This window comes from Danio rerio, chromosome 7 (genome assembly GCF_049306965.1).
Source record: "Danio rerio strain Tuebingen ecotype United States chromosome 7, GRCz12tu, whole genome shotgun sequence".
Classification (NCBI taxonomy): Eukaryota; Metazoa; Chordata; class Actinopteri; order Cypriniformes; family Danionidae; genus Danio; species Danio rerio.
This window is the reverse complement of record NC_133182.1, coordinates 8,761,764-8,784,359: the sequence shown is the minus strand read 5'-3', so window position 1 is coordinate 8,784,359 and position 22,596 is coordinate 8,761,764. Positions and strand designations below refer to the sequence as shown.

At 37.7% G+C, this 22,596-nt stretch overlaps 2 protein-coding genes across 5 annotated transcripts in view; one reads left to right on the top strand and one right to left on the bottom strand.

Moving 5' to 3' along the window:
• Positions 1-22,596, bottom strand: part of LOC141375293 (3'-5' exoribonuclease HELZ2-like) — a 296,921-nt gene that overhangs the window by 103,418 nt on the left and 170,907 nt on the right. The gene's annotated exons all lie outside the window — the stretch shown is intronic.
• The window catches only part of adisspb (adipose secreted signaling protein b), a 73,859-nt gene that overhangs the window by 32,497 nt on the left and 18,766 nt on the right, over positions 1-22,596 (top strand). The window contains exons 3-4 of the mRNA NM_001436955.1: positions 7,092-7,228; positions 22,234-22,372. Coding sequence (NP_001423884.1) covers positions 7,092-7,228; positions 22,234-22,372 — 276 coding nt within the window. The remainder of the gene's footprint in view (positions 1-7,091; positions 7,229-22,233; positions 22,373-22,596) is intronic.

Sequence of the window (22,596 nt, the reverse complement as noted above, 5' to 3'; positions counted from 1 at the left end):
AATATAACACCACATATATAAAATTCTCCGTTAATAACTCGATATAAAATGTTTTTTATAACATTCTCTAGACAGAATCTGTCCAACATTCATCCCAAATGCTCCGGAGAGAACTGAAACATGATTTTTCCCCCCTATAGGCTTTATGACACTTAATAGGTGATTCCCTTTATTTAAAGATGTTGCTTATTATATCTTAAGTAAAGGAGAGTGTTCAGTGTTTCAGCACATAAGAGCAGCACGTAATAAAATATAGCCTATATTTCGTTGCGCTCAGCAGCTATGCACCAATAAAGCTCTTTATGTATTTAAAATGTCCTTTTTTAATTTTACCACGTCATATAAAAACACACACACTTGTTTGAGGACACAGAGCACATTTTGAACTTGCAGTTTTTCTCCGTCAAAAAAGTGCTGCGCGGCTGCAGACAGAAAAAAAGGTCGCCTAGTTTCTGCGTTCACTCACCCCGAAAATGCTCGGTTTGCATGATTTGATTAATTTCATCGTATTCAAATACTTTATAAATAATATTTAAAACATTCTCCGGTGTTTATTTATTTATTTATTTTTTTTTTTAGAAAATATCTAAAATGTTTTTTTCAAAGAGGCTTTTGAAAAATGAAAGTTTATTATAAATTTGAAACAGTTTGATATAGTACCTAATTGTTATAGCTATAGCTTTTGTTAGTTTTATATTGGTTTATTTATTTAATGTGATTTTATTATAGGCCTATCTAATATTTGTAATTCTTTAAATTATTTCAATATAGGGCTATTTTATCTAGATATGACACTATTGTTTTGAGCCTACAAAAGTGGGCATGAAATTTGTAAAGTTTAATGTCCTACTGTTGTATTCATATAGTGTATTATCTCCAAAATAAATTAAAACAATAAAAAGAAAAGAAAAAAGCCGCTCGCGGCATCAACAGAGCTATGAATGGAGCGCTTTTTTCGGTCTCACACACATACACAGGCATCTAAACGCACAAAAACACACACAGTATTAAACTTGACAAAACCTCTTGAAAACTACTGTCTGCTGTGTCTTTAATATGGTGTAAAGATTATTATGCGTTATTGAAACATCAAAGATGCAGCAAAGAAAGATCATTTTATGCAACAGCCTTACATTTAAAAGAGAAACTTAAGGGCGATCATGTGCAAAAAAAGACCCCAGCCTATAATTTGTTCCAGATGTTTTCTTTCCCTTATTTATTTATTTGTTTGGCGCATGTACTCGAGTGCGATCGGAAAACTGTGCCCGCCTCTCCTTTCACTCCGCCCCGAAGCCCCGGCTGGCCCTCCTTGGCCCAAGGTATTCGGCGGGCCGAAAAAGGCTGGCCGTTGGCCCCGAGAAAGCCCCGCTTTGGCCCGATTAGGCCCCGGAAGTGACAGTGGAAACCCCACTGGCCTTGGCTCGCCCTGGCTCGCTCGCTTTAGGCGCGATAGTGGAAACGCGGCTAATGATTAAAGGGCTATGAAACCCCCCGTTTCAGCAGGGTGTTTTCACACCTCTAGTTTGGAAAGTCAGGAAAGGGGTGTGTCTAGCTATATTTGGGTGGGAGTGTCAGGGGAGGGAAAAGGGGAAGGATTTGAATAAAATGGGAGTTCCCTTTTGGGCACGCGCTGATTTTCACCGAGGAAAAACAAACACACACGCAGAGGAAAAAGACCGAGGCTGTTGTTAAATGACGGTGGAATGTTTGATACCGCACGTTGTATAAGATAAAAAAACTCTGCATTTCTCTGCAACTCGAATGTACTCTGTAGGTCAGAAAGCCTATGTGTGTAGACAATCCTGTCACAAAATGCGGCGAAAATTAAACACGACGGTCGGCATAAGTTTGCTTGCAGTGTTCACGTGTTTACAAACATTTCCAGATGAGAAAAGCTCTCGAGTAAACAATGTTCCATACAAACGTATTTCTGCCGTGCATCACATGCACTGTAATCCACACTTTGAATCCAGCTGCACTCTCATAGAGAGAAAATGAAAACAAAACCTTCACTGCAGCACATTATAAAAGCAACACTGACGACCCGTATCTCCAAACATTTCTTATTCTTTTCCCACTCCTTTTGGCAACACAACGTGGCGTCTCTCTGCCGTCTGAACACTGTTTCAGGTACAGTCTTCAAAGCTAGCATGCATATTAATGAAGTTGCAGCGCAAACATAATAGAGCACGCTGATTGGTTTGAACCAAGCCATACTCATGAATCAATGCAGCACACTCAGAGACGTAATACGGTACTCCCAGGTACAGACGTCCAGTATACTCCCTGGAATACACGCTAAGATCTCATGGCCGTGACGCAGCTTCAAAAATTAATTTCAAACCGGAAGTACGAATTTTCTCGAAATAACGCAAAAACAACCAATTTTCACTTTTTAGTGTAATATATGTGTCCTATTAGTGTTTATAGCAGTGTGGGACACATATACGACTGTCAAGAGCTCAAAAAATGTGTTTTGGTGTTTCGTGGCCCTTTAATGCTTAAAGAATTAAATGTTGAAAACTTAGATTATGCTGCTTTAAAGGGCTCCAATTTTGCCCTTTTTACAAGATGTAAAATAAGTCTTTGGTGTCTCCGGAATGTGTCGGTGAAGTTTCGGCTTTAAATATCAGATCATGTATTATACCCTGTTGAAAATCTCTATTTTGGGGTTTTTGTGAAGGGAATCGTAGCTGATTTGGTGCCTGTGCCTTTAAATGCAAATGAGCTGATTCTTGAAGTAGTTTTGCCCCGCCCACTCTCAGGACATTTACTTCAAAGAAGAATGACCAGGGTTGAATTTCAGGATAAACACACCAAAATCACAACTCGGACACAATGAAGCCGAGACTCTCAGTCACAGTATGATGAATGAGCCACTTGCAAAGGCTGTTACAACATTCACACACACTGCGCATTTAACACGCCGTGTTGTTTTTTTATTGATCTACTCATTGCTCATGACAAGTGTGACAGAATGTCCTCCAAATGGATGAGTATGCTGCTGTATAGAGATCATTATAGCTAAGTTACTGTTTAGAATAGACCTGATTTAATGTCTCTAAAGCAGAACTCTTGTGTTGTGATTGAAGCGTCCTCGTTATAGTTATGTACACTATGCAGCTGTGCTGAATCCAGTAGTTAGGAATTGCGTAGCTCAAAGTGTAAACTTGTAAACACAAAGTGTTTTAACTTACTGCTTCTTGAGGTGAAGATGATCACAGAGAGTTGAACAGATCTTTTAATTCCAGTTTCTTTGCAAATCCTGTCTTGTGGACATGACTATATGCGTTACTATGGAGACTTGTTAATACAGGCCTGTTAATCAATATCAGGTGGGAAAGGCCACACTCCTTTGAGGTGCACCTTAAAATAGCTCTGATTTAGATCCTATTTTAAGATCAGGAAAATAAAGAGCCTTGTTTCGTTTCTATCACTCAAATTTGACAGTGGACAATACACCTACACACAGCTCTGTCCAAACAATAGATTTTCGCTTAATAGGTGCCCTTTTAAGAAGTGGACTTACTAAATGTGTGCTTTCTGTTTCACCCTGATCCTGCACCACAAATGGATTGCAAATGTGAAATTAGCATTGATCTTGCACTTTAGTTCAGAACTGGTTGATCTGTGTCTGAGAAGCTGAACCCTGAGGCTCTCATTACCAGCTTTATTAAAAGAGCAGAGCACAGCCAGGGATTTTTCAGTTTTGATATTTTTAGTGTTGCTGCTTTAATCAGCATTGCATGTGCTATATAGGTGCTAGACGGCCTGAAACAGTACATTTATACACACCTTAATGAATAATTCCAGTTTTAAACATTTCCTGTGTGTGTGTTGTTGCTCTTGCTGTTTTTAATGCAGAAACTAGGGCTGGGCAGTATGACCAACATTTTATTTCACGCTATGAAAGTCTATTTTATGGTAATATGATATTTTATGGGGATGGCATGGTGGCTCAGTGGTTAGCACTGTTTCCTCACAGCAAGAAGGTTGCTGGTTTAAGTCCTGGCTGGGTCAGTTGGCGTTTCTGTGTGGAGTTTGCATGTTCTCCCCATGTTGGGTTTCCTCCGGGTGCTCTGCTTTCCCCCACAGACCAAAGACATGCGCTATAGGTGAATGGGATTAACTAAATTGTTCAGTGACTAAGCCGAAGGAGAATGAATGAAAGATATTTTTCACAGTATCGTTTTTTCCAATCGACATTTTTCCAATCTTCTGTCGCCAATTTTGGTGAGCCTGTGTGAATTGTAGCTTCAGTTTCCTGTTCTTAGCTGACAGGAGTGGCACCCGGTGTGGTTTTCTGCTGCTGTAGCCCATTTGCCTCAAGGTTGGACGTGTTGTGTGTTCAGAGATGCTCTTCTGCAGACCTCTGTTGTACGAGTGGTTATTTGAGTTACTGTTGCCTTTCTATTAGCTAGACCAGTCTGGCCATTCTCCTCTGATATTGATCTTAAAATCAAGACCTTAAAAAATTAAAAACTGCTTTTATTTTAGACTAAACAAAACAAATAAGACTTTCTCCATAAGAAAGCAATATTATAGTAATACTGTGAAAAAATCTTTATAAATCATCGTCTGGGAAATATTTAAAAAAGAAGTATATAAATTCACTGGAGGGCTAATAACGCAACTCTGTATACAGCTGTAGCAGAAACATTTAAAAAGCTTACATTAAATATCCATGTCTAGTGAACATGAAATCAGTATTAAATACTGTGGGAAAGAAAGACTGGGATAAACTTGCCAATTATAAATAAAATCCGTCTTATTAGTGTTGTTCAGTCCAAAACATACTCCCTGTTTGCCAACTGCATACTTGTGTCATGATGTCATCTCCTGCTGTCATTTTCAATTTGTCTTTATTCCAAAGTTGAATTAAAAAACATCGAGGCACTAAAGTGAAAATGATTGGAGCATGTTTTAAAGGAAAATAGTGGTTCAGTCTTTCCCTGGGATTCAGATTGGCAGTGCACCAGCATCTGATTTACTAACACCCCATAAGAAATATTAATAAGAATATTACACATTTGACAGCATAGCGGTATCTTGGGTATGTGTATGGCTATTTTGTTTGAAAAAAGTAACTCTAATCATAATATGTAGCCTATCTACACTATATGTTTTCTGTAGTATAGGTTATGAAAAGTTGTAGATCAAAAATATTTAACCTAAACCAGGTTTAATATAATAAACTAAGATGTATACACTTGTTTTGTTTCAGCTAGTTGCCAAGATGCCATTTATTTTTTTCCATTGAACTAAAATGAAGTTTTTCTTAAATTATTTACATTAATTTACCATTAAACTAATGTTATTGTTAATTTATTGTTGTTTACATAGAAGTTTGATTTTGTATTTGTTCTCCATTTCAGTGAAAAATATTAAAATCAAAGGACAATCCTATAGATCCGAATTGATTCCCAGTAACAGAGCTCTATTTTAATTATCCAGGTGCAAAGTCTAAAGCTGATGGCACAAAAGCATTAAGGTTGTGCTCGAATCCACTTTTGCTATTTTAAGGACGAAAAAAAAAGGTTTGCGCCCTGGCGCATGGTCTAACAGGGTTGTGCTTATTCTCTTAAAGAGTTATGTGTGTGTTATGAGCATAACGTGCATTAAACCAATCAGAGTCTCATCTCCCATTCTTTAAGCGTCAGTTGTGTAGTGTCATGGCGCATTTGCTATTTAAATGGCGGACTTTTGTGGAAAACCTGTATGCTTCATTAGCGAGAAAACAGTTAAGCAGAGCATCTGCACTACAAGGATAAAAAACAAGCCTCCTCCATTCAGACTCTTTACTTTCTCTTTACTTTACTTTTACTTTACTCCTTTACTTTCATGGGTAAGGAAACAACTTTGTACTCACTCCACTGAAGACATCCATTACCCTACATATTAAGTTTAGTTTAAGCACAAAGATTTGTTTCAAAACTATTTCTAAATTCAGTTCTAATTTCCAGCAAACTAACAAATGAACAATAATAACCAAGTGTGGTCAAAAACCTGAGTTATACCCAAACACACGTCCGGTTCTCATGCCCCATATGGTGATGCAAATGCATTTGCTATTTAAACAATGTTGCACAAAATGTGGAAAATGGGGTTGTGTTGGTCTGAAAATAGCAACTTTCGCTCTCGTGGATAGAGAAAACTTTTACGCGCAGACGTCAATTAGCCTACAAATAATTAATTTAGTTTGTTAAGCGCAAAGATTTGTATCAAAACTATTTCTAAATTCAGTTCTAATTTCCAGCAAATGAACAAGTTACATTCAAACACATGTCCTGTTCTTATGCCCCATGTGGGGACGCAAATAATGGCGCAAATGGATTTGCTATTTAAACAATGTTACACAAAACATAAAAATTAGGGTTGTGTTGGTCTGAAAATAGCAACAAATTGCAAAAAAAACACATCTTGCACCTTATTGAGCCGGGTGTATGATAGGGCATTTAGTGTTACTTGTAAAAACATGGTAAATGTTAGTGATATGATGATGGAATCACCTTTCAGATTGATTTAGTTTTTTTTAAATTACAGCAATGTTTTATTTGATTTTCAACTAGTTTAAATCACACTTAAATTTAAAGAGTATTCCGCATAAATAAATAAATACATAAATCGATGAAAAAACATCAGTTTAAAGTGTTAGTTCAACCAAAAATTAAAATTGTTTTCATTTACTCACCCTGCTTTGTTAAACACAAAAGAAGATAGTTTGAACAATGCTGGAAACCTGAAGCCATTGATCTCCATGTTATGTGTTATTCCTACTATGGACGTCAGTGGTTAGGATATATTGCTGCTTTTTCATGGTGCTGTTTACTGTGATTTTTTTTTTCTTTTTTTTTCTTTTCTTTTTTTTCTCTTAAAATCCCAAATCCCACAAATTTAATGACTGCCGAAATGAAAAGCGTCAGACTGAAGGTCTTTGAGGGTTTTCAGGTGTCAGATTGGGCGAATTTGATTTGAATAATTATTGCAAGGTTAAAAGCTAAATATGTTCTTAGTCTGTGTGTGTGTGTGTGCGTTCGTGCGCGTGTGTAATTAGCTCAGCTGTAAGTCTCTGCTTTTTGTTTTCCCTGCAGTGTCTTCAAAGACGGGCGGTGTTCGCTTCGTCGAGGAACCTGCATCCGCCGCTCACTCGCATGTGCACTTTGACGAAAAGCTGCATGACTCCGTTGTCATGGTGATACCAGAGTCAAAAAGCAACTTCCTGGTTAAGGTAAGGGAATTAAAGCCACAGTTTTTTTTGTGCACGTGCAAATTATTCAAATAACTGCTCAGAGAATTAAGTGCTAGAGTAGGGATGGGGGAGTGTATTTTTTATTTTATTTATAGAGCAAAGAGTTTCTACAGGTGGTTTGTCAAGCCCACTCACCTGTGTGAAGCACACTTCATAAATGCATAATAGTTTTTGTTTGTTTAAGCGATCTGGAGTGGTTGTAAGAGTTTTAATTTAGATTTAATTTAATTAGTAAAGTTTTAATCAAGATTTAATGCTTCTGTTAAACCACATTTTGAAAGCAATGTGCAGTTTTCATTGTCACAAATTCACTAAAAACCCACTAGAGGGAACCATGTACATTTTTGACCGGGGATTCCCAAACTTTTTTATTCCGGGACCCACCTAGGCAAGTAATTTAATCTCAAGACTAGGGGTGTCAGGATTTCGATTTTTAATCGAAATCGATCGAAATTTATGCTCAATTTCGATTATCGAATCAAAAAATAGAATCGTCGATGCTGCCACGCCCCCATGTCACGTCAGCTTGGCTTGCCAAGCGGGAAAAAAACAGGCTTGTTGAAGTGCTTGTTAAACTGCAGACGCAGGAGACCCGTCGACAGAACTTAAACCCTCTCCTCTTTCAATGAAGTCGCCGGTGTGTAAGCATTTTGGATTTCCAGTGAGTTATGTTGACAATGTTCGTGTTGTCGACAAAAAACACAGTTTTGCAAGCTCTGCTATGTACGTATTACGTACGGTTCGTCCGATAGACAACACCGGCATCGCGATCCTCTGCCTGCCCCCGTTGCAAATCCGCTCGCGAAAAGTACACACTCAGGCCCTGTTTACACTGTCTTTGCTTTTAAATGGCATTTTAGAACGACAACGATTTGACATCCACAGTGGCGTGTAGCATTTCTGAGCAGCCCTCCTTCCTCTCCACCTCTGAAAATGCACATCACGTGACCACACAGACACACACACAGCCATGCGCTCGAGACAGCAGGTCCAGGCAATCTTTCACTCACTTGTACTTAGTCATTTTAGCGAACACCTCAGATACTGTTGGCTGGTTCCTGTTGGTTGTGCGTCTTTTTTACTGACGCCATTATAACGACACAGATCACTGCCTATTCACGAGTCCCGCAGAAAAAGTGATTGACAGGTGGTATTTATGTGTGTATCTTGCCTTGGTTCATTTACTGTATGATTTGTTTATGGGTAAAACAAAGACCATGCAGGTCAGGTAGTTTAAACGGTAGGCTACAAATAATTAATTGGTCATTAATTAATTATTCATAATCGAGAATCGAATCGAATCGTGCCTTTAGAATCGAAAATGTAATCGAATCGAGGATTTGGAGGATCGTGACACCCTTAATCAAGACCCACCATAATATTTTATTATGGAAAAAATGGGTAAAAAAATGTATCCATTCAAAGCAGTCAAAAATATATGGTGTATGGCTTTTTGGATTTTGTGATTTGATATGCACAAAATGAGGCTCGAAGTGCTTTTTGTGGGATGCTGGCTGTAACTGTGATCATTTTTTTTGTTGAAAAAGATCCTCTTCTTTTTTCAGAAGAGAATATGATCAACCTTTGATCAAGCCCCTGGATTATGATCAAGCCCCGTCACATCGCAGTAAATTCCACTGCTAGTGTAGTCATAAGAAACTAAATAGCTTTTTGATCAACTACTACAAGCTGGGAAAAGGTCAGATAAATATGCCAATGCAATTAACAGTACTGCTGAATAGATTTGATATTTACACATTTGCTTGAGGAAGGAATGATGGGGGTAGTTACATTACATTACTATTTTCCATAACATCTATGCCCTTCCATAATATTAGCTGACGTTAAAACTAACAGATAGCACTATAGCTATTTTTTGATTAGCAATCTGTCAAGGTTGGTACTGTATGTAAAAAATATGGGACAACACATAGCTTCAAATGATAGAATACATAGCAAACAATAGAAAATATTGACAAGAAAATAAAAGGTTTAGCCTATTAAAATCAATGGCCTATCCAGAAATTAAATAAAGCTATAAAATGTACTTCACTTTTGATTGTATTTGTATATTGATTACAGTTACTATAGTTATTTAGTGAAGAGCAGCAAATGAATCTCCCAGTGTTTTGTTTGATAACAGAGGTGTTACTGTAAGAATGCACAGATTTATAATGAAAGCATTCGACTACTTTGATAACTGTTTGTGCTCATTTAAGAGAAAATTAGTTGTGTTTAAAATGAAACACGCAGGACGAAGCAAAAAAAAAAAAAAAAAAACGCAAAAAAAAAAAAAAGAAGCACTTTTCTGACGGTCCCTTACTGAGAGCTCCGGTCTGCGCGAGCTCTACCAGCTAAACGCAGATTGCGAGAGCTCAAACGGAGCAGTGCTGTAATGTCGAGGAAAAAAAAAAAAAAGACAGCTGTGAAACAAAACCAGCTTTGTCTTTTTGTATGAAACGCACTTTAGATATTTTTAGTGTAAGAGGCTTTTAGGGTTTTACCGTCAATCGTACTGGTTTTGATTCACCGCTATGTAAATATAGCTGCAGCTATGTGACGTTCCGCGATCCACCTTTGTTCACTGTGCGAGCCACTAGTGGGTCGCCACCCACAGTTTGAAAACCCCTGTTTCTGACCATCTCAAATAAGTTACTGGGGCACATTTTTTCATAAATCCACCAGAGGGCGCTGTATACATTCCAATATAGACATTTGTTGTAAATCATTCTGAATGTGAAACTACACTGGAGTTCAGACCGCAGCTATAACAATAAAGATGTCAAGAAATTGTATAGTTGGGCTCACTTTCAGAATGTTTTTTTTTCAGCTTATAAACCATAAAACCAACCCACGCTCATTGACATTATGTGCCCAGGGATACGTTTTTAAGAATGAAGTAATATGTACCCTGGGCTACGTCTTGCAGTTTTTGTTTTCAAATATTAACTAGCTAGAGGGTGCGATGAACATTTTTGACCATCTCAAATACTTTATTGGGGCACGTTTTCTTATTGGTTTTGCCATTTCTCGTAAATCCACCAGAGGGCGCTGTATATATATTTCTGCATATTTTAACATCCTTATTGCGCGCTTCTACCATTCACAAAATATATTCTTTTGTTTTAAACAGAAAAAAGAAACTAAAAGTCATTTTGGCGACACGATGGTGAGGTAGGTAGTGCTTTTGCTTCACAGCAAGAAGGTCGCTGGTTTGAGCCTTGGCTGGGTTAGTTGGCAGCTTTATGTGGAGTTGGCATGTTCTTCCTGCGTTCGCTTGGGTTTCTTCTGGGTGCTCCGGTTTCCCCCACAGTACAAAGACATGTGGTACAGGTGAACTGGGTAGGCTAAATTGTCCAAAGTGTATGAGTGTGAAAAAGTGTGTATGGATGTTTCCCAGAGATGGGTTGCAGCTGGAAGGACATCTGCTCCATAAAACATGCTGGATAAGTTGGTGGTTCATTCTGCTGTGGCAACCCCGGATTAATAAAGGGACTAAGCCGACAAGAAAATGAATGAATGAATAATTGTAATTTTTGGTGAACTATCCCTTTAAATGATTCTTAACCATTTAGGCAGGGCAGGTTCATTTATATAGCACATTTCACATGCAGTGGTAATTCAAAGTGGTTTACGTAAACATGAATAAAAGAAACAAGTAAAAAAAATTAAAACAAGCAATCAAAATGATTCAAAATATATTAAAATTTGTTTAACAGAGTTTTAAATGAATGAAAAAAAAATTTCTCCTGTAATTCACCCAAAGCATCATGAGGTGTCGGGAAAAAATGAGGATAGCTTCATTAGCTTCATTTGATGGTCTCAAATATGAGTTCATACTACAGGAGGAACATTGAGTTCATTTCTCCGCTCGGCTTCTTTCCCTTCTGTCACGCTGCTCATTTTCACTCATTATTATGTGAAAAATCAGCGACAGAACTGGTGCCAGGAGCCTCTCCAGCTGTTTCTGGTGGCTTGAAGAGGGAAAACAGGATCAGGAAATGACAAGACAGATCTGAAGAACATGCGAGCAGCGCAGGTCAGCATGTCAGAGCATGTGTGCAAGGACACGGCTGCTTTTAAAATCATCATGAGTCTGAAGTTCAGTTAGACTTTTGTTCCTCTCTAGTTATGATGTCCATCTGATGCTTGAAAAATGTGAATAGATGTGGGGGGGGCTTGGTTTTATCAAGGACTTTAGAATACGTGAGACCTTTCACATGTATAGTTTTGAATGGGGAAAAGTGTAACTGTCAATTTGGTGAATGAACCTCGCCTACTAGTATAGGAGCCAATCATTGATCAATATAGACTGAGGATTCTCTAGGGGAGGGGCTCGGACCAGACGTGAGCTTCTGCAGATTTTGTGTGATTCGAATGTTTAGAAATGAACAGGAAACTACAGTTTCTTGAACATGATAATGAGTTCACTGTACTCAAATGGCCTCCACAGTCACCAGATCTCAATCTAATAGAGCACCTTTGGGATGTGGTGGAACGGGAGATTCACATCATGGATGGGTAGCCGACAAATCTGCTGCAACTGCGTGATGCTATCGTGTCAATATGGACCAAAATCTCTGAGGAATATTTCCAGTATCTTGTTGAATCTGTGCCACGAAGGATTAAGGCAGTTCTGAAGGCAAAAGGGGGTCCAATCTGGTACTAGTAAGGTGTACCTAATAAAGTGGCTGGCAAGTGTATATACATATTATATATTTTTTAATTGTTATAATAACATTGCTGTCGTGACTCAGTGCTTATTTTTTGTGTTATTGTTTCAAAAGGACATCATGTGTCAAATGGCCCAGGTGGAAAAGAGTCAAAAACTTTTATTTGCCCCCCCCCCCAAAAAAAAAAAAAAAAAAAAAATATATATATATAAATTCATTTAATAAAACATTAATACATTTATTTAAAAAATCTAATATTTTAGATTTTATTTCTTAGCAAAATATATTTATATTGTAATATTTAATATATATTACAATATTGTGAAAAAAACATGCAAGCTCTACTTGTATCCATACACTCCTTTCCAACATAAACTTTCTTTAAAATAATTTTTTTTTAAAAACTATAATAAACTAAATATTAGGACAACAATCCCGGTCTAAAGTCCAGCGCAAAGTGCGTTAGTTTTGCGCCTCGCTTACACACTGCTTAATACACACAAGATGTAGAGCAATACGCAAATATCTTTACATATGAAAACATTAAAATATTAAGGATATATATAGGATATAATAAAAATAGATATAGGATATAAATATAAAGGATTAAAATTTTACAAAACATTATTTTCTAGCCTACATAAATAAAAAAAACTACTGCCTTCATGCCTTCATCTCGGGAGGCTTTTTCAGTTCATTCATAACAATTTGCTTTTGTATAATGTTATTATTATTATCAGCAGTATTATTTATTATATCCATATTTATATTTGTTTTATTAAAAACAAGCTTAGATTTGCCCACCTGTCAGGTTTCAGACCATATGGGGCACAGCATGAGTATTTGGATATAACTCAGGTTTTTTATCACACTTCGTTTTAATTGTTCAATTATTCGTTTGCTGGAAATTAGAACTGAATTTAGAAATAGTTTTGAAACAAATCTTTGCACTTAACAAACAAAATTAATTACTTATAGGCTAATGGATGTCTGTACGTAAAGGTTTCCCTATCCACGAGAGCGAAAGTGAAAGTAGATTATGAGATGCCTTATCTCTCATTCTCGCACGGTAGATGCTCTGTTTAACTGTTTTCTTGCTAGTGAAATGCTCAGTTTTTCCACTTACACTTACTCTACGTCATGTAAATAGCAAATACGCTTATGGCGTGACGCAGCTGCTCTTAAAGGGAATGGGAGATGAGACTCTGATTGGTTTATTCTTAAAACACACCTATAACTCATTAAGAAAATAAGCTCAACCCTTTTAGACCATGCGCCACGGCGCAAAGCAAATTTTCCCGTTCTTATATTAGCAAAAGTGGATTCTGACACGCACTGAAAGCGATTGCACCCTGCGCTTTGCACTTTGTGCATGGACCGTCAAAATAGAGCCCTAAGACTTTTTAAGACCTTGCAGTAATCCTGGACATGTGTATTATGAAATAAAACGGCTCTGTTTTGATGTCGTGTTGACTCTCAACATGTTTTTAATGGCGTAGCTTTGACACAAGCTCTTTGTTGTTCTTGTGAGAGCAGTGACTTTCTGAACATATTTGATCTCACAGAGAGTCAGTGTTTGTGTTCCTCCTACTCGCAAATATCTACAAGGCAAGATACACAAACATTACATTCAGCCCACAGCGGGTGTCATTTTCTGAGCCATATTCATCACAAATGTCTCTCTTTCCCTCGTCTACCAATAATGTAGAAGAATTCATAAACATTTGGTGCCTTTGATTGTAGAAAATATGTTTGGTTAAAGAAAATATCATTTTTTGGGGGGGGGTTCTATGTTATATGCAGTCAAGCCTGAAATTATTCATACTCCAGGCAAATTCTGACTTAACATTACTTTTATTCAACCATCAATAATTTTTTTAACCGGAAATGTCATAGGCTTCTCCCAAAAGATAATAAAATGATGTACATGAGGCATCATGGTTGGAAAAATGTATATTTCTCAGCTTTTGTTTACATTTGAACAAAAAGTGGCATGTGCAAAAATGATTAATATTCTCAATAATCAATACAAAGCCTTTATTGGGTATTACAGCATTAAACGCTTCTTATAATTTGCTGACTAGTTTTGTGCACGTTTTCATTGATATTTTTGCTCATTTATCTTTAAAGATGAGCCCCAACTCTTTTAGGTTGGAGGGTCTCCTTGCCATCATCTTAATCTTTTACCTCCCTCCACAGATTCTCAATTGGGTTTAAGTCAGGACTTTGGCTGGGCCACTGCAGAACGTTCATATTTTTGTCTGCCAAGCATTTCTACACCATATTTGCTGTGTGTTTTGGGTCATTATTGTGCTGAAATGTCCACTGGTTCCCAAGGCCAAGTGTCACTGCAGGTAGCCTGATGTTGTTGAGAATTTTGATGTATTGCTGCTTTTTTATGGTGCTGTTTACTGTGATATAGGTTCTGTGGTCCACCGGCTGCACACCTGAAACATTAGGTTCTATGTTTTATAGTAGAGATGGTGTTATAGGCTTATCTTTTTTATGCCAAATGAAGTGGCCAAACAATTAAGTTTGTTTTATCTGACTATAAAACAGAAGACCAGAAGCAGGGTTTGAAATTAACCTTTTTGCTTGGAAACTGGTGCTCCTAACTTAACAAATTTAGGCGCATCTGCCAAAATTTTGTCTCACCCACCAATTTTGATTGAGGAAGGAATATATTGAGGAATATATACACACACACACACACACACACACATGTATATGTATATATATATATATATATATATATATATATATATATATATATATATATATATATATATACACACACATATGCGTGCGTGAAAAAAAATATGTCTCAACGAAATCCCGTTATCACAAGAAAATACATTTTTATAATATATCCGAGTTACCAAAAGATACACAAACCGCTCACGGGCCCTGCACGCACTGCTTGACTCACGGGTGATGTCTGATTTTGCACTGATGCTTTTGACGTATACTGTACCTTATTATATCTGTACCTTATTATATGCATACGTCATGTTAATAGCAATACTGGTCTTTTCATGAGTAGCGTTATTAGTTTACTCAGTGCAAGCCTGTTTGCGATGGTGTACGTGGTGTTCAATTTGACATATAGCTGCCCCTTTGCACGGCGGACAGCATCTGGCGATTATATAAAGGATTAAACAGAAGCTCTTGTGCTAGATGTGGCAAACAGTTACCTCAAAATTGCACAGACTTTTCATTCCACTCTTGGAAAAGTGTAGACAGTGGATTAACATTCAGCACATGGTCACTACTAAGATGTGTCATTATTTGTAACTTTAGATGTCATGGATTTTAAAACAAAATCTGTCAGTGTTATCTTCATTCTCATCTTCAGCGCTTGAAAATTTTTCGGGGTAGTAGCTCTCTCTGTCATCCCAAGCCAGAAGGCATTGACTGAGTGATTGTGATTGACAGCTGATATTAACCAATCCATTTGCGTTCAGTTCTAGAGCAATAAGAAGAGCGCGAAGACGGGGCAAGCATTACGGACTTGGCTTTGTTTACTGCAGCAAGTTGACATGACAACTGTTCTAAACCATTCCTGAGCGCTGCGTTTCATGTTTCAAGTGCAGAGATGCATTCTGCGTGAATATCTCCCAAATCCGCGCGTGTGCTGAACATTTTGCAGTAAAAATTGGTCGCACACAACAATTTTATGCACTCGCACAAATGCTCCCAAAATGGTCGCAATTTCAAGCCCTGGGAAGCCTTCTTTGCCGGATGAGCATTTCCAAAGGCCCATCAAGCTTTTGTGTGCCTTCTCTGGAGAAGTGGTGTCCTCCTTGCCCTGCATCCATGAAACCCAGAAGTGTGCAGTGGACTGTTGGCCTTGAGATTTTGCCACCAGCAGATGCCTAGATTCAACAGTATTGCCTTGGAATTCTTTTTTTTTTTTTTCCCTCTCTCACTATCCTCCTGGCCAGCACAGGTGTCACTTTCGGCTTCCTACCAGGTCTGCTAAATATCTTATATCTTTTAATAATACTTTTGCACTACAGCCACTGGAACATTTGGATATATAATATGGTCATTGTGTACATTTTTTTGTAAAATCTTTATGTACGTTACATATGTGAGCATGGGTCACGAGTTAACACGACTCCTAAGGCACAGGTACACATGAGTCTACAACTATGTAAAAACTGAAGCATCGTTTTGTCATTCAGAGCTATTATATCAGCGGGAGAGTTTGTAGAAACACGTTAAAGCGAGTACATGTAACTAAACAAAATGTAAACATGTTAACATCGATGGAAACACGAGCCCACAACCACAGCACTGCATATTTTGACTGATAAAGATATAAAAACAGACCACTTTATGTGTAGTTCTGAGTAGCTCAGTTAGATTGAAGTTGATCGATGCGTGTGCTCAACCTTTTGACTACACGAGTTCGAATCCCGTTGATGACATGTAAATTCTATTCATTTTTTAGATTAATTTTGGTTATATACTGTTCTGCTACACAGATATTAAAATCAATAATGCTCACACTGTTACCAAGTAAGAATCTTTATTTGGTATAGGCATGTTTTTTGTTGCAGTGAAAAAGTGCCGAATCTGCCAATCTGCAAACGTGAATAGCTTGCATCTGGAAAGGGACACCAGTTAACACGATCACCAGTTAAACCGTAACACCGGTCCTCAAATAATTTGCGCACCCTTGTCACCCTCGGATCCCTCCTCTCTCTTTAAACACGTCACACGCACTCTATCAACATCGTACATTGTACGATGCCAAATTGGTCGACATCGCCCAACCCTAACTCCTGATGTTTAAAATAGTCAGTCGATTTTTCTGCCTCATTGGGATGTTTCTGCTGTAGATGGCGCTTGAGGTTGGATGGTTTCATGCACTAGTTGGAGATATTAGCCGCGTTTCCACTATCGCGCCTAAAGCGAGCGAGCCAAGGCCATTGGGGTTTCCACTGTCACTTCCGGGGCCTAATCGGGCCAAAGCGGGGCTTTCTTGGGGCCAGCGGCCGGCCTTTTTCGGCCCGCCGAATACCTTGGGCCAAGGAGGGCCAGCTGGGGCTTCGGGGCGGAGTGAAAGGAGAGGCGGGCAGTTTTCTGATCGCACATGAGTACATGCGCCAAACAAATAAAGAAATAAGGGAAAGAAAACATCTAGCCTTATAGTGTAGGGTCTTTTTGCGTATGATCACCCTTATGTTTCCCTTTTAAATGTAAGGCTGCTGCATAAAATAATAAAGTAGTTTTAATTTATAGTGACGTTTTTTGCTGCGTCCTCCTTTATGTTTCAATAGCGCATAATAATCTTTACACCATATTAAAGACACAGCAGACAGTAAAGGTTTTCGAGAGTTTTTGTCAAGTTTAAAATGTTTGTTTGTGCTTGTTTAGATGCCTGTATGTGTGTATGAGACCGGGCAAGAGCGCTCCCTTCACAGCTCTGTTGATGCCGCGAGCGGCTTTTTTCTTTATTAATTTTGGAGATAATACACAATATAAATACAACAGAAAGACATAAAACTTAACAAATTACGTGCCCACTTTCCTAGACTTTAAACAATATAGTGTCATATCTTGATAAAATAGCCTAAGCTTTATTGAAATATAATTTAAAGAATTACAAATATCAGATATAAAATCACATTAAATGAATTAACCAATATAAAATAAACAAAAGCTAGCTATAACAATGTAGCTAGCCTGTATACAATACATAAATCAAACCGTTTTAAACCCACATATAGCCTAACTTTCATTTTACAAAGACCTGTCTGAAAAAAAGATTTTTGATATTTTCTAAAAACAATAATATTTATATAAAGTATACTTATTTATACAAGTAAATATTTATAAAGTATTTGGATACGATGATATTAATCAAATCGCGCAAACAGAGCATTATTTCGGTGAGTGAAAGCAGAATAGCCTATACCTTTTTTTCTGTCACTCAGTCCTGCGCAGCGCTCGCTGCTTTAAACGCAAGGGGGAAAGCCCAAACACAAAATGTGTTCTATATCCTCAAACAAGTGTTTAAGTTTTTATATGACGTGGTTAAATTTATAAATGAATCTTTAAATGAAGAGCTTTAGTGAATAGCTGCTGAGCGCAACAAATATGGCTATATTTTATTAGGCTACTCGCTCTTATGCTGAAACACTTAACACTTCTATCAAAACGAGGATGTTATAAAATACATGCCATATCGAGTTATAAAGGAGAATTTCTGTGGCTTTATATTATGGATGTGTGCGCTCTCTTGGGTCCCTCCCTCCAAATGTAATGAATGGAAATACACAGGTCTGTGCGTATAGACATTTCATGTACTGCTGTACAGTAACGTGTCGTTTGTTTGTTTCGGTTGTCTTCATTTTAATGGTTTCGTTTCGTGTTGATTCTATGGTGTGCTTTATCTGCCTGTCCTGATTCCCGCTGAAGTGGGCGGGTTGTGTGACGTTTGATTCGGGGACGTTCTGTGGGCGGTGTTTGCGTGACGCGCTGTGAGCTATTAGCCCCACAGTGGAAACGCAACATGATTTCAGCCTCATTTCTCAACCTCCCGGGCTATTGGCCCGACCCGGCCCGATTAAAGCCCTGGCTCGCACTGGCCCGATAGTGGAAATGCGGCTAATCTCTTGACAATGAACACACTGGGGTGTATCGACTCCCTGCTTTAACATACAGGTAAAACCAAACGCAATGTAAGGTTTGTCATATTTTCTGGTTTTTGCCTTAACGCTCGCCAGGTCAGATTTGCATGAACTGCTTGCGGGAGCGGGATTCTTTAAAAATCTTTCCATCATTTGTACTGTACTGTCTTTCGGATGAGATGTTAAAACCGAGGTCCTGACTCTATGTGGTCATTAAAAATCCCATGGCACTTCTCGTAAAAGAGCAGGGGTGTAAACCCCGGTGTCCTGGCCAAAGTCCCTCCATCAGCCCTTACGATCATGGCCTCCCAATCATCCCCTTCCACTGAATTGGCTCTATCACTGTCTCTCCACTCTACCAATAGCTGGTGTGTGGTGAGCGCACTGGCGCCGTTGTCCTGTGGCTGCCGTCGCATCATCCAAGTAGATGCTGCACACTGGTGGTGGTGTGAAGAGACCCCCCTCATGATTGTGAAGCGCTTTGGGTGTATGGCCATACACAATAAATGCACTATATAAAAACACACATTACATTACATTACATACTGCACTTACAGCCGCTAATTGCTCTATTCAACTGTATGCAAAACCTTAAAGAGCGCTAAGGATTTTGGGATAAACAAATTACAATTAAGTATCCACTTATATAAATCATAAAACTATATATAGATTATTAATGTGTAGTCATTCATAATTTTTTGGATTGGAAAAAAAATCTCGTAAATCATTTTTTGTTTCTGCCAAGTTTTTCGCAGACCCACTATCGCTCTCTTGTGGCCCACCAGTTTGAAAACCCCTGATTTAGATTAAAGAACCATTAATTAAATGTTTAAAATGGCGGGGCAATTATTTTCTTGTCAGTGAGTGTTTGTGTCAGAATGAAGAAAGTGTTTCTGATCCTTTATTTGATTCATGTTACAGTGTTTACATATATTTCTTGTTCAAAAGCCCTAAAAATAATAATAATGCATTTTATTCAAAGGTGCCTTTCATAACACACAAGGTCACCGTACAGGACAGTTAGAACTTTAAAAATGCAGTCGGGTTAAAGAGAATAAGCTGTTCTAAACAGATGTGTTTTGAGTTTGAATTTAAATTGAGAAAGAGTGTCTAAATGACGGAGATCAGGAGGGAGTGAATTCCAAAGCTGAGGAGCAGAGTGACTGAAGGATCTGCTCCCCATGGTGACAAGGCGGACAGAGCGAACAGTGAGGTGAATGGAAGAAGAAGACCTGAGTGTTCGAGAAGGTGTGGCGATATGAACAAGATTAGCAAGGTATGGAGGAGCGAGATTGTGGATGGCTTCAAAAGTGAGAAGAAGTATTTTATAATTAATTCTGAAAGAGATGGGAAGCCAGTGAAGCTGTTGCAGAATGGGTGTGATGTGACAGATAGAGGGAGTTTTTGTGATAATGCGGGCTGCAGCGTTTTGTACCAGTTTTTTAGGGAGGCCAAACAGAAGGGAATTACAGTAATCTAAACGGCACGTGACTAAACTATGAACAAGAATGGCAGAGGTGTGAGGGAGGGACATAACGATTTATATTCGATTTATATTGTTAAAATGCCCTGTATTTTCTTTATTTCTAAATGATGATCACTGAGGCGATGTTTTGACAGAAGTAGTTTGTCTTGTAATTATGGCATAATTTGCCAGTTTTTGTGGTTCTGATTAAGGTTAAATAACATTGCCGTTTGGTTTGGAGGTCAAATTTAGTTTTTATTTTTCTTATATTACATGTTTTTGTCTATAAATGGAGGCAGCAGTGCAGTAAATAACCAGCTGGACTTCGGGACCGTCTCTCATCTGTTTGATTATTGTGTATTTTTATGAGACTCTGCACTGATAAGACATTATTGGATTCTGTCATCCATCACGGAGACACAGATGCAGTCTGATAGTTTCCTGGCATCACTTCTGTCACCGGCTTTTCCACTTTTTTCAGCTCTCCTTGTTGCTTTTGGCTGTCAGAATAACATAAAAGTTACATTTCATAGAAAGATGAACAGTTAATCTGACTGATGTTTTTGGAGTTTATCAGTGGATCATAATAGATTTATTTTAATAGATTTTTATAGTCTTCTCCTGATTAAATGTAGAATTCATTATTATTATTTCAACATCAGTATCCTTGGTAACACTTTACATTAAGACCCTGAAAGTTTGTATTCAGTACAATGATAAAAGCCACTTGTGAATGGATGACCACTAACCAATACCGGTGACGAAATTTTTTTATTTTTTTTTATTGTTATATTTAGTAAATGCAGCAATGTTGTGCTCGTTAATGATTTTGTATGAATGTAAAAGGCTGTATTTCAATGTGTAAAAAACTGCAAACAAAATAAAATAAAAACATGGTAAAATAAAATATCCCGATACTTAATGCATTTTCCAGTACTTTTTGATAGCAATATATTTTCACATTTGTTATTGGGAGTTAGTAAAAATACCAATGATCATTGTTTTGCTGATGCTTTTAATATTTATTTTAAATTGATGTCATGTTTAATGGCACAAGAACATTTTCACAGTATTAGATTTCTTTCTTCAAGAAAAGTCCTATTTGTTTTAGTTTGGCTGGGGTTTTATAAATATTTATATATATATATATATATATATATATATATATATATATATATATATATATATATATATATATATATATATATATATATATACACAGTTGAAGTCAGAATTATTAGCCCCCCTGAATTATTAGACCGCTTGTTTATTTTTTCTTAAATTTCTGTTTAACAGAGAGCAGATTTTTTTCAACAGATTTCTAAATATAATAGTCTTAATAACTCATCTCTAATAATGGATTTATTTTCTCTTTACCATGATGACGGTAAATAATATTTTACTAGATATTTTTTAAGACACTTCTATACAGTTTAATTAAGGTAACTAGGCAGGTTAGGGTAATTAGGCAAGTTATTGTACAATGATGGTTTGTTCTGTAGTCTATCGAGAAAAAATACAGCTTAAAGGGGCTTATAATATTGACCTTAAAATGGTGTTTAAAAAATTTAAAACTGCTTTTATTCTAGCCGAAATAAAACAAATAAGACTTTTTCCAGAAGAAAAAATATTATCAGACATACTGTGAACATTACCTTGCTCTGTTAAACATCATTTGGAAAATATTCAAAAAAGAAGAAAAAAATTTGAAGGAGGCTAATAATTCTGACTACAACTGTATATATATAACACTGCTGTAACTTTCACTCACTGGGAAATGTTTCTCTGCCTGCCTCAAGAACAGCTGATCTCCCACCCCCCGAAAGCTATATACCCCACCGTGATTGGTGGGTTTGTTCAGCTCCACACACAAAACTGTAAAGTGCCGTTCATATCAAACTCGCAGGCCGCACCAACAATAAACTTTCAAATTAAGGCGGAGGCCACAAACTATCGCGGGCTGCGAGTTTGAGACCCTTTTACATAGTCGACTCTCAATCACAGTATTGTCTTAATCGTATAAAATCCGAGAATTGGTATCAAGGTAAACATATTCAGTCATAACCACATTACTCTTTTCCGTCTCTATTTTGTGTAGAAAAATGACATTGTCATGTTGTGCAAAAAAAAAAAAAAAACGTTATCCACGATACTGTGCATAAAAGGTAACATTCATTACCACACCACTTCTCTCTATGTCCTCAGGTGGGCTTTCTGAAAACGCAGCACCGATATGAGATCGTGTTCACACTGCCTGAGGTCCCAGAGCTGGGGAAAGACGTGTGTCCTGCACCAATCCCCAATCCACACCTCCGGATCACCAGTGTAACAGTGTCTTCAGACGGTACGAGCTCTCTGATCATTGATGATGAAGTGTGAAGTTAGTTTGGTGGTTTTGCTATTGCTAGGATTCAATGTTGCCCTGCTATTCCCACTACAATATATACTGGATCAGGGGTGGCCAACCCTGTTCCTGGAGATCTGCCTTCCTGCAGATTTCAGTTGCATCCGACTTCAAACACACCTGCCTGTAATTATCAAGTGCTTTTCAGGTCCTAGTTAATTAGT